General features: G+C 43.4%; 1 protein-coding gene across 5 annotated transcripts in view; it reads right to left on the bottom strand.

The window, feature by feature from the left end:
- Nucleotides 1–103: 103 nt before the first annotated feature.
- specc1 (sperm antigen with calponin homology and coiled-coil domains 1) overlaps nt 104–12,774 on the bottom strand; it is a 69,693-nt gene continuing 57,022 nt past the window's right edge. For all 5 annotated transcript variants that reach the window (XM_041951799.1, XM_041951800.1, XM_041951801.1 and 2 more), the window contains 3 exons: nt 6,015–6,131; nt 4,179–4,238; nt 104–1,208 (listed from right to left, as the gene is read on the bottom strand). In XM_041951799.1, coding sequence (XP_041807733.1) covers nt 1,119–1,208; nt 4,179–4,238; nt 6,015–6,131 — 267 coding nt within the window. In that variant the 3' untranslated portion in view covers nt 104–1,118. The remainder of the gene's footprint in view (nt 1,209–4,178; nt 4,239–6,014; nt 6,132–12,774) is intronic.

Consider the following 12,774-nt stretch of genomic DNA (forward strand, 5'->3'; position numbering starts at 1 on the left):
GGAAAAGCAGTTTGTGCTTTCACATGATAGCTGGAAGAAAGGAGTGTCCCAACTGTCAAAACACAACGTGAAGAATGATTTTAAAAAAGTGAGCGATTGAATATAAAACTTTACAATCCTTTATTGAGTAATACCAATCCAACAGGCCTCCAAATCTGACATCCGTAAATAGAAAACTGCATATGTTTCTGTCCCCAATCTCACTTCTCAGGATGCTTGTAAAGAAATAAATAACACTTTTTATCTTCCAAAACATAAAGCATCTGCAAATAAAGGCTTGTCTAAATCATTACCACAGAGGAAGTGTTGTGCCTCAACTCGTACATGTAAAAGTAACCTTCTCTCTTCATAATTTGACACGGCATGCAAAATACTTCTGGATATTTTGCAAAGCAGCTGCAGTACCGTAGCTGTTGAGAGAGTCCTGATGGAAAACGTGAAGAAACACACACAGGAGGGCAAAGTACGATGGTTTGATTCAGCCAGTCCTTAACACTGCAAACATAGAGATCAATCTGTTTCCAGAAAAATATTTCTACAAAACTATTCAGCAACTCTCATAGTGTTAAATCGTCTTAGTGTGGTGTCACAGATGGCAGCTAGGGGTTGTCTTATTTCTATAGTATCTTTAGGGACACACACAATTAAAGGTGGAAAATATAAAAGCTTCAGTTCAACTCAGACCTGCCAAAATATTTTCTGCTGGGCTCCAGCTGGTTCACATTAAGCACTCAGTCGATTCTTTAAAGCAAACAGGGCCAAAACTGACCAGAAGTTTGGTCAACGCTGGTTCCCTCATGACTGCAGGTCGTTCAGTGAGAGGAGACGTCACACTGCACACTCAGACACGAGGCTCCATTTTAACCATGCATAGATAGTCTGGTATAAGTTGTGTTTCGGCAGAAGATTTGGCACATGTTCAAACCGGTGATGTGTTTCCTGACTGTGGCTCCATGACTGTTTTAAATTCCTCTGTCACGTTACGGCGAGCAGGAGACGGGCTGAGGTGGCAGCGCTCGGTCTGTCCGGAAAAGGGAATGTAGTGCTTGACAGATGGTGACAGGAAAGTGCTGCAGTGCCTCCAACCCATCGGTCTCCAGCTCCTCCTTCCTCGCTGGTCAGGTCTCAAAGTACTTGTAGATCTGGGAGACGTACAGCATGACGCTCTGCCAGTCTGGCCTGTCCGTCTTCATCAGCTCCTCGATGTCCTGTTTGGAACAGAAAGAACAAGGCTTTAGAAGCCAGGTGCAGGAGTTACACTGTTTCACAGCTTTAAATCGTTGTGAGCTTTACAAACAGCAGCACCATCAGGAAAATCACACAACTCAGACGCTCAGTGATCCAATGTTGTTCATGTAAATATTTCATGTATTCTGCAATGACAGCTCCGTGTGATCATAAATGGTGGGCAGTGTTATCATGGAGTCACTCTTGATAAGCGTGTCCACCAAATGCCATACATATGAAGTATCATCACATTGCACACACATGATTATGACATGACATGATTAGAGCTATCACCCCCAGCAGCCCCTCACTGGAGTGAGAGACTGTGAGGACTATGAGCCACTGCACACTGCACTTTGTCCACCTTCACCTCCACCTCCATCTGCACCTTCTGTGTACTTAACATTTAGGTACACACACGCTTAACTAAATGGTCAGCCATTTGCACTCAGTATATACATTCTAGTATATTTCAGCTGCTCTGTTGGTATATATTATGCTGCTGGTATATTTTATTGTTTATTGTTTGAGTATATTCTTATTGTCTTAGTATATTCTCATTTCTGGTATATTTTTATTACTCTCACGCATATTTTTTATCTGCATGTTAGTTTATTTTATTCTAGTATCTTTATTTTACTATTACTTTCTAATCTTTCTTCTTGTTTCTAACATGGGGGTTGCAATACAAATTTTATTGACATGTTGTGCTCAGTGACAATAAAGACAATCTTGAATCTTGATTTTACAAGCCAAAATCATGCCGTCATTTGCATCCGCCATCCACTCTTTTTTTCACTTTATTCAGATGTTTTGGCACAATTGTCAAATGAAAGCAATGTATTGTGGGTGCAGCTCTAAAAAAAATCTATCGTTCGTTCTTCACAACAGTGTCTGTACTGCTCTCAGATGTGTCCATTGACGTGCTCATCGTGTAAATCCTCACATGCCACCACCCTTTCAAACACACTGCAAACATTTCATAGGTTTCAGTGATTTTTTGTGGTGTCATAAAAAGAATTGATAACAGATGAATTTTTCCAATAAATCCATGACTTGATCCTCAAATGTTAATGCAGTCTACAGACACTACTCCTCCATCATTTTTCAAAACACATCCAACTGTCAGACATCTGAGTGTTTGGCTGGACAGTGAGGTGTCAGAGGAGAATACAGTTTATTTGTCATTTGCTAACAGTTCCTCGTTCACATGGTTTTAGTGTACATTCATTTCCTTCTTACGGCTTTTATTATTGTTACACTGCAGTGCTCGCTGTGAGCCTTTGAACAGACTGTTGAAGCTGGTGTTTGCATGACAGGAGTTTATTCAGTTAGCTGTAAAGGATATGTGACTTTATTACTGAGAAAAGCTGTTATCTACAGTAGTTTGAGACTCTTCTCAAGACTCTGACCAGGCTTCAGTTGGCCACTCAGAGACAAACCCTGGCTCACAGTGATGAGTCAGACAGCAAAGACTTTCACATGACTCTGCATCGGCCCGGCGTCACAGCAGCGTCCGTTAGCTCAGATTTACACAGGAGCTTCAGTGCAGTCACCTCCACGATGTCTCAACCTCCGATCGGGAGGAGGCTCAGCTATTCTCTGGGCTGTGTCTCAGGGTTTTGTTTATGCAGCAGAGACAGACGGAGTTGGAAGCAAAGTATGGAAGTCTGTCTGCAGAGGCTAGGGAGAGTCAGTGGTAGTTGCAGTAATTTATTTGTTTATAGTTTTTAAGTTACTGACATGGGAACAAGTTTGCAATCCAGTCTTGCAGCCACAAGCACGTAATGGAGAATTAATAAGATAACATGACAGCATGAACTTTGGTCTCAGTGAAAACTTTAAACCTAAGGCACTTCCTTGCTGCTGTCCAGCTGGCTCTTTCAGACACAGTAAAAACCAAGCACAAGAGCATAAAGGCTGAGAGCGTGTGTGAACAGCTCCTGCTCTGTGACCTGTAGGCAGTGAAGTGACTGTTTTAAACAAATATGAACGATGGGATCTTACAAGAACACATCATTTTCTAACCAGACAGGTTTTAACACTTTTGGTTGTTTCACAAGACAGATTTGTGAATTTGTGTTTCTGTCTGTGGCAGCGGTTTGAAGTGGGCGGGGGCTCACTTGGAAAAAAGGTGATGTCACGCACTTCCCTGCACTAATCTGGGTTTAGTCTAAACATTTCAGTCAAAATGCGATGAGAGCTTTGAGGTTGTTTGCTAATGTTGCCGCGCAGCTGTCAGTCAAATATGATCAAACAACACCCACGCAGTCCTGATGAAGAAGATTAGCCGAGCCTGTAAGAGGTCCTTCAGCTTTTAATAAACAATGACTTCAGTTTGTGGATAGAGTCAAGCTAGATGTTAGCCCTGCTTCCGGTCTTTATGCTAAGTGAAGCTAACGGTGTCCAGCTTCATATTTAACAGACACATATGGGAGCGACATCTATTTATAATCTGACTCTCTGTAAGAATGTGAATGAGTGCATTTGCCAAAATGTCCAACTACTACTATAAGTTCACTGCAGATTTGCTACCGTAAGCACTTAATATAAATATGCAGGTGATTAGGGCTTGTTGGGTGTTTACAACATGGCAAAACATTGGGGGGGGGTTCTCACAAAGTCTAAACATTTCAATGGAACAGCTGGTTGTTACTCACCCGTTTCTGAGGAAAGCTGCTAATCTGTGCACAAACCAACTAAGATAACCAAAAATTATGCATTAGATTATTTTTTCTCCTGATGTAAAGAATTCCAGTGCACAGAGCTGGAACACCAGCTTTGAGACAATCCATCAGTAACTGATTTACTGAGTTAAGCACAAGACCGTCAGGCGGAAAAACGGCAAATCAAAGAGTACTGTTTTCTAGTTGGTCTAATCAAAAGATCCCTCTGTGTTATCAAAGTGAGAGTGTGTGTGTATGTGTGTGGTCTGTGGCAAATCATCTCACCAGGGAGGGTTTGATGCCAATGCTCTCAGCAGCCTGGAAAGCCAGGGTCAGATTCCGGACCTGAAGAAAAACAAACCATTGGGTGTTGAGACACTGTGATGCTCCCCGCACCCCGTCGCCCCGCAACACCACACATGGGGGTTCAAACAGCAACAGTAAGCCCACAAATACATGTCTAAAGCCTTACAAACACCAGAGGGACAGCCTAAAACATATGTAAGCCTTAGCTTATTTGTGTGAGCATTTCAGTGTAATATATTATCCCTGATGTTTGATTGAAAAGTGGACTGGAGAAAATCTCTGTGTAAAAGAGACAGACTAATCAACAGCCCCATGAACTAAATCCCCATAGATTGAGCCGAACACTCCTAATGAAACTGTGGAGTTTTGTATGTATAAAACTTGAAAGTGAAATACAAACTGTCTTCGTAAGAGAGCACTGTTGATAGAAGCCTGAACTCACCGACATGATATCTTTCCATCTCTCGAGCTCAAGTTCCATTTTTGCTACCGTCTGAGAGTTCAGGTCCTTGAGTCATTAATCGCGCCTCTCACAAGCACTCGAACTGTCATATTACCTGCCTCTAGACATGAGCACAGCTGGGATAATCAGTGAGTAAATCATGAATTCTTTCCACATAGTTCTACAGCTGTAGACTGCTACGTGAGAGAAAAACATTTCCCCCTTTTCACCTAAAATATACGTCCACCTATAACCTTGTTTTCTTAAAACATCCAGCGAAGGAGGGCAGTAATGGGATTATTGGAAGGGCAGATTACACTGGGAGGAGGTTGGGTGTTTGGGCCTCAGGGAAAGTCACTCAGCAAGAATTATTAAAGACAACACGTGTCTATTGAATTATTCAGAGAGATGGGCTGCACAGTGTCTCTGTCATCAGCTCAATGTTACACATTCATACCGACAAGACCACGCACACACGCCTACATGACTAATTTGTCACATTGCATGTGCCAGGCCAGGTTGGAGGTGTTTCTCAATGGCTTAAATGTTGCTGCAGGCTGAAAGATCTGCAGTCCCCAGAGAGGAACCATATTGTTTGCAAAGCAAATGTTACAGTATACCACCTGCATGTCCACATTACAGAGCTGTCAACGAGCTATGCAGCCGCTGCTGCCCCGTGCTACGGACCACTTACAGTATGCCTGCACAAACGCTGCATTCATAATTCATTTTCCGGCTGTCTTTTAATGCTGTGTGGACAAAATGGCAGACCTATAAAATGTACACAGCTTCATAAAGGAAGTCTGGCATGTGCAGCTTAATGATGGAAAAAATGACTCCTAGAAAAATGGCTTCAAAGCATTACAGAGATTTTACTTTCCTCTTGGCAAACATGCATCTTTTCAGACCTACACTGTATAAGCAGACCAATTTCACGGTTTACAGGTCCACATTTTCCACAAACAAATTACTGTGGCTTTGTGTGCAGCGTTTTCTGGAGACACAAATCTACAAGTCGGAGAGGGGACAGCAAGAAACTGAACATGCAGTTTGTTTGCTCTACACACAAGTATGTGTGGGTCACGGCCAACTGATGACTGACTCCAAATATGTAAGTGAGTTGGCATTTGGGTAGGGGGGTTGGGGATAATGTGTGGGAGGAGAGAATAAATGTAATGGCGCGAGGAGAGGAACTGTGTGCATAAAACCTGTTGTATATGTGTGTTTGACTTCGGTCGTTAGGTTGCAATTATTACCTGCTGGTGAGGCTCAGACCTACCTGTGAAGACTGTGGCTAATGTGAGATGTGATGTGAGACTGATTAGTAGTGTGTGTGTGTGTGTGTGTGTGTGTGTGTTCCTGTAGCTTTCTACCTTATCTTGACTGATGAGTTCCTGGTACGGGATGTGGGCTGGCAGATATGTGTGCAACAGGGCACAGAAAGCCAGGCCGTCACTCCAACTGCTGCTGAAGTTGGTCACATCAATATTCTGCAGAGAAAGGAAGAGCAGGCAAAGAAAAGAAAAACAGACAAGTCACAAACAAGCTAATGTTAACAGCACACAGTGATAATGATCATGAATTGGCCAGAATTTATGCGGAAGAAGTAGCCTCTTGACAACATGAACAGGCCATGAAAAACACCATTTAGTCCTGGGGCCCCAGGAAACAACATGAAAATGAACATGTAATGATATTATGCGCTGACCAGCGTCCATTAATGCCTGATCATGTTTCCTTCGGAGGATCTTCTTCTTTGATCCCATTTAAGCCTCTGATTCTCTCTCTGATCTCTCCTCTGGGTGAAGAACGTGCATAGCAGCACGTCCAGCCTGTTGTGTTCTTGTGTGTGTGTGCGATCCACTGAGCATCGTCACCTCATTCACCCTACACAGCATATTCAGGGCCTGATAAGCGTAGAGCGCTCGGGGGAAAGACTTCCTCCGGGCCATTGTTTGGCGACGCAGGGTCCCCGTTGGATGGATAAGTTATTTCCAGTGTCTTCCACTTGTCTTCCTTTTGTGAACTTTGGGAATCACAGCCAGGGAGACTCTCCTGAGTCATGGCTATGTGTCTGCTTCAAAGCCCTCCGATACATACGCCCATTTACACACTGAACCTGAGAAGGTTACGATATTCTGATCCAGGTCCATCGAGCCCAGCTGGAAATACTCAAAGAGCCCAAAAAGCAGACATGCTTTCATTTTGTTTGATAAAGCATCACAGTGCCATGACAGTAAAACATTTAGTGTTTAGTGTGTAACAACATATCATATTATAACACAAGGTATAACAAGAAATTTCCAGATAGTGTTAAAATGATCAGTGCATGAAGAGACCATAGCTTATATCATGCATCACGTCTGTTGTGACTGGGTGTTTTTATGTGTTGTGGCTGTGATAGCCATGTGTGTATTTGGCAGCAGTGATTGTCATTGACTGGCTCTGTATCAGTGCAGTGTTGGCATACTGGACCACAGATGTGTCTGGTGAGAGTGGACATCTCCGCTGCCACCACCACCTCCTGACAGCATGAGAAATACGCACAAGGCCAGATACAGTGTTTTTTGTTCTTTATCTGAGATAAAGCCCTGCATTAAATATATCTGGGCACATCAATGTCTGTACACACAGCATCAGGTCTAGGGAGATGCTGAAGATTGGATGTGCAGCCGGGTGTTTGTTTACTCTTGCCCTAAGCCAGTGATCTTTAATCCAAGCCCCGAGGACAAGAGCCCTGCTAATTTTCATTTTAACCAGTGACCGATCCATATGTGCGACACCATGTGAATGTAATTAACTACCTGATAGGACAGGAAAACAGCAGAACTCCAGGTCCTGAGGATAAGAATTAACAACCACAGCTCTAAGTCAATGCAGTAATGAATATCCCCTGAGCTCCTGAAAACTGTTAACAAATTTGTTATATCGATTGCCTTCATTCGTCTGCTTTGGCATTATGGATGCCAGGTACCTCAGTATAAAACGAGATGTAGTTTCAAGGTGAGAGGCAGGCAAAGTGTAGGAGAGAAGGCGACTATGGAGCTGATACACGTCCTGCCTCAACAGCAAAAGGTGGCCTGTTTTTTTTACTGTTCTCACACTGACACACACAAACATTCATGGTCATCATAGGACGAATCCTACTATCTCTGGTCTTTGTCTTTAGTGCCGTCAGTGATTTACATTGTTTTTACTTAAATCTCTCAACAGCTGTTTGATGATGTTTGACTATCATGAAATTTTGGTACATTCAAAATCCCCACTGGTCGAACTGAAATAACTTTGGCGATCCCCTGAATCTTCATCTAGCAGGATCAGGAGGTCAAAATCTCTATTTGTCCAATACTTGCCATACTCCCATCATCCACAGTCACACCTAAAGTTTAGAGCTAATTATCAAGTGTTAGAAGGCTAATAAGCTAAACTACCATGGAGAATGTGGTAAACCTTACACCTGTTAAATGTTGCTGATGCTGATGTTGACATTTAAACTCACGGGCTGACTGAGTCTTGTTAAATGCTACTAATTATCATATTTTGTTACATGATGTAATATGTTGTTTATACAAATTTACAGAAATATTTAATGAGCTTAATCACCCTAAATCTGAAAGTTAAAATACTAAATAAAATCTGAGTTAGAAAAGTGTAGCCAGCGATAGTTGTCCAACTTGAGTGATGAGGGAAAGCCAACAAGCATTTGTGGTCACAGTGGGATCTGAAGGAGCAGCTGCTTCATCTGAATGAAGCTATATGGGACGCTTAGCCCTGGGTTCAGGCTTTCAGGCTGTGTGTGATCAAGAATGACCTAATCACTCACATTCACCTGTGATCATCATAGGGAAACCCAAAGATTCAAACATATTGACAAGTAAAAACTTGCTTTCATGATATACTCTAAAAACCACTTTGATACTATTCAGCATGCACTATTAATTGAGAGCAGTTCTACATCACTCCAGAGAGTGATTTCTATTCTGCAGATTGCATTCAGGTAATCTAAGTTCCATCCACAGGCTTTGATGGTCTAACAGAGAAAGAGTCTTTGGATGCACGGGTGTCCTCTCCATCAGTCACTGCCTGTCTATTATGTCTGGAGGGCAGACCTGTGCAGTCATGTCAGCCCACATTCCTCTCATACCTCCCCCCTTCTCTCTCTTAGCTGGCTCAGCAGCACTGTGTGTGTGCACACACACATACACACACACACACCCACAGAGGCAGTGATAGAGGGTTGGTCAGACCCCCCACCCCAGAGACTCCGAGCCCAAGATAGACATTAATAAACAAGCTGATAAGAGAGGGTGCAAAGGGCAGTTTGTGCATGTGTGTGAGAGTGTGTGTCTGGGTGTTGGGGTGGTCTGAGGAGAACACAAGGACACAAGTCCTAATCCAGGGCATGAAGGTGTGTTTGAGGTCAGGGTGGGAGAGAAAAGGGGTTGAGGGTGAGGGGGGTTCGCTCAGGGTAGAAAGAGAGGGAGAGGCACGGATGCTAAAACAGCAGCGGACAACAACAGCTCTCTGGGAGCCGGCTCAGAAAAGCAAACACAGCATCAAGCGACAGGAAGCGTCTCGCTCGGCACAAAAGGCAGAGCCGTCGCTTTTTAGGGCTCAGAGAAAGAGAGTATGAGAGAGAAGCAGGGGCTTTTACAGAGGGAGGACTGAACAGAGGGAAAAAAGAGAGAACGTCAAGTTGATCCGTGTATATTTGCTTTAGTCTGACTCTTTAGAAAACACATAAGATCCATGGTAACATCAATAGTTAATTTACGAATCAATACAGGTGAGGTAACAAAATACAGATACAGGCATGTCACAAGTATTCTTATGGAGAATGGCCTCATGCTACTTCAATGAGTCCCAGACACAAAAAGCAGGCAGCAAATATTGGCAACTAATGTTGAAAGTGCTTCAGCTGCAGCGGACATTAAAGGCCAAGGACATGTCACATCCAGCCCGGACAGCATATCCTCTCCTGCAAACCATTCAGAAATTGAATTCACAGATGAGCTGGACATGGGCCAGGCACTAAACTTCACACTGACAGCAGATTAACACTGTGTGCAGCTACAGAAGGTAAGTGTGTGCTCTCTGCTGCCACATGGAAATGCTCCTTGGACTGGTGTCATATCCACATGTCCACATGCCATTATTGCAATATTGAGCTCTTACTCACAGATCAGAAATGTAAAGCAGAATGCAACATGCAGCGAGCAGGCAGGGAGGGAAGATAATTGTGACTGTGGCAAACACACACAGGCAGATGCACACACAATTTGTTAAAAAGCCATCCGTCTAAGGGGGGGAGACATCAAGCCTGAGAGACTGATGAGCTAGTCTCAGCATATTTCCTGCCGCAGAGTCTCTCGACCTCGCCTCCACTTCTTGTGGGCAACAAGAAGATGAACAACACGTGAAAAAGAAACAAAAAATAGAGAAGAGAATAAACACACGACAAAAAAGAGAAAAGAAAGTTTGACATGGAGGGACAAAGATACAGACAGAGAGGGAGAGGGGGAGAACACCCTAATGTACCTTGCAATGAATCATAGTCATGAGCAATGACAGGCTGAGAGCCCAGGCAGGCGGGACTGTGGAGATAAAGACCGGGCAACAGGGAAGGTCACAGAGCTGGTGGAGCCTGGGAGAGCTGCACTCCACAGATTAAGATGTAACGGACCTATTCTCCACACAGGACGGGATAAAGAACGGCGAGGGCACAAGAGCACACAGGTCAACTACACCGATAAGCTATGATAGATCAGCCTTTGATTGAACATGTTCACCTACCTGACAATAACATAAGAGTTAGCCTGCATTAATATTATATAAAGAGATTCTGATTACCGTCCATCATTGCACTGGAAGATCTCATAAAACCTCCTCTGCTTGGTACTATCCCTTCACTGACGATCTATTAACAGCTCTGGTGTAAAATGATGCCATGTTGTCCATAAGTATGGCACACTAATGTCACTCTTCGCTATTTAAAATATCATTTCAATTTATAACAGCACATCCATGAGCCAATCAGAACTATACAAAGCTGTGCCACTGTTTTGCTTGTCACTCTTTTAAGTTTTTGTCTTTGTATATTTGATCACTGTGTTGTGAGGAGCTCGGCTAACGGTTTCCCCCTGCCTCAGAGGAAACTATATTCAATACCTGACCCAGATATTGTTCAACGATTCTGATTATTGATGATATGAGGAATAAAAAATAATGTTTTTTTTTTCAACTACAGTAGAGTGAGGCCTCTACTTTAATCACCTGCAATCTGTTATTTTACACTGATGACCTGCCTCACAGCAGTGTTACCGTTAATCCTTCATTATTAGAGGTTACAGTAATGGTTACTCTTTGAACTCCTACCCTCATCCCCTCCTCGATGTCTGACCTCCATTCCACACTCGCATGGGGTTCCATTCCTGTCTCTTCAATGGCTTTGTGTGTGTGTGTGTGTGTGTGTGTGTGTGTGTGTGTGTGTGTGTGTGTGTGAGTTTCCCAGACGAGGCCGGATGAGCCGTGCTCTGTCAGGCCCAGCTGAGCCTGATGTTCAGAGCCTGTGCTCATTGTTCCCATCTTGAACAAACAGCGCATTTATTTTTGTTTGGCTTCTATGGTTAATTGAGAAAAAAAAAAAGTTTAAAAAGTGTCCGGAGCTGTCCTAAATTAAGACATCAAAGGGCCTGGTAAACATACAGTACGAGTCTAGAGTGTTTTCCAACAAACCAGACATTCAAGAAGGCCAAAAACTGACTTTTTTTAACACTGATACAAGTAGGTATTTGGCTTCCGAATATAAGCTGACACTTCTGATAAAAAAAAAAAAACAACTGCAATTAAGGTGGAAGGATTCAAAGCGCACATCAAAAGTTTTGACACAAAAACCTGAGATTTTGCTTCAAAATTAAATATGAAAAGGATCTAGCTTTCTTGCTGTCCCACCAACAGTGTCCATACAAACACCGTAAAGACTTTCAGATGGAGAGCAGGAAAAACTTACTCACACATAGAAAACACAAACCATCCAGTCTCAGGCCGAGTGCGGCCGTACAGCAGCATGCTCATTCCACTCAGCTCTTGCAAACTGCCTTGAAAACCAGGGTGACAGAGGTTGTGTAAAAGCAGTCCTGTGTTTCAAGTCTGTGTCCAGTCCAGCACTGACTTGCACAGGATCCCTCATGAATACCAATTTCCTGTGAGAGGCCCCTTCAGTCTCTCCCACAGGGCAGAGTCAAGCAGAGCCAGCTTAAGGTCTTCACTGATCGATCTGCGCTTCCCAGAATCTGACATTTGAGGTGTGACTGAGCCTGTCTGGGTTCACATCTCATCCTCTGCTCAGAATTTGACACAGGTCAGGTCTTTAAGTGCTTATGGAGGCAGCTGGTGGCTAAACACACCCCTTCACACACCACATTCTCCCTCAGGGGTTCAAGGGCTCTTCTCCATGGTGATGATGGCACAGTGATCCTACTCTTGTGTGTGTATGTGCATGTGTGTGTTTACATGTAGGGCAACTGCAATGTTTTGCCTTTCTTCCTCTCAATGTGTGAGCTGCCACAGTCTGTCCAGAGACAAGGTCCATAAGGAAGATGCTCACACCAACAAATCCACACACACATGCACATACACACACGGCTGCAGCTCGACTGGATGCATGATGTAAGTCATGAAGACCATGGTTACGGCTTTCATCATGGTTTTTTTCCTTGTCGCCTGTATGCATTAAAAGAGCAAGGAAAGCATGCATTTGCAAGACCACATGTTACCTGATATGAAACGATTAAGGTGAGATGAAACTTCATTTCAGCTTTGTTTTTTTTTTTTTTTTAGCACATTACACCCAACACTGCAGTCTGATTTCATCATCTCTTTGTGATGATTACAAGCACTCGGTCTCTGATGCCTTTATTGATCACAGTAAACAGGCAAAGTGTGGCATTAGGGCTTTGTGTCCAGCTATAATCGCACAGATTTACTGTGCCCTCAGCAGCTATTTGCACCTTAACATCAAATAATCTCCCAGCATGCTTACAATAGCTCCCGTTTTCGGTTTCACTTTAATTAGACTGCTGTTTGACCAAAAGGTCCGCCAACAATAGGACTGTAATAACAACTGGCACGGGG

Source organism: Chelmon rostratus, chromosome 14 (genome assembly GCF_017976325.1).
Source record: "Chelmon rostratus isolate fCheRos1 chromosome 14, fCheRos1.pri, whole genome shotgun sequence".
In the NCBI taxonomy this organism is placed as follows: domain Eukaryota; kingdom Metazoa; phylum Chordata; class Actinopteri; order Chaetodontiformes; family Chaetodontidae; genus Chelmon; species Chelmon rostratus.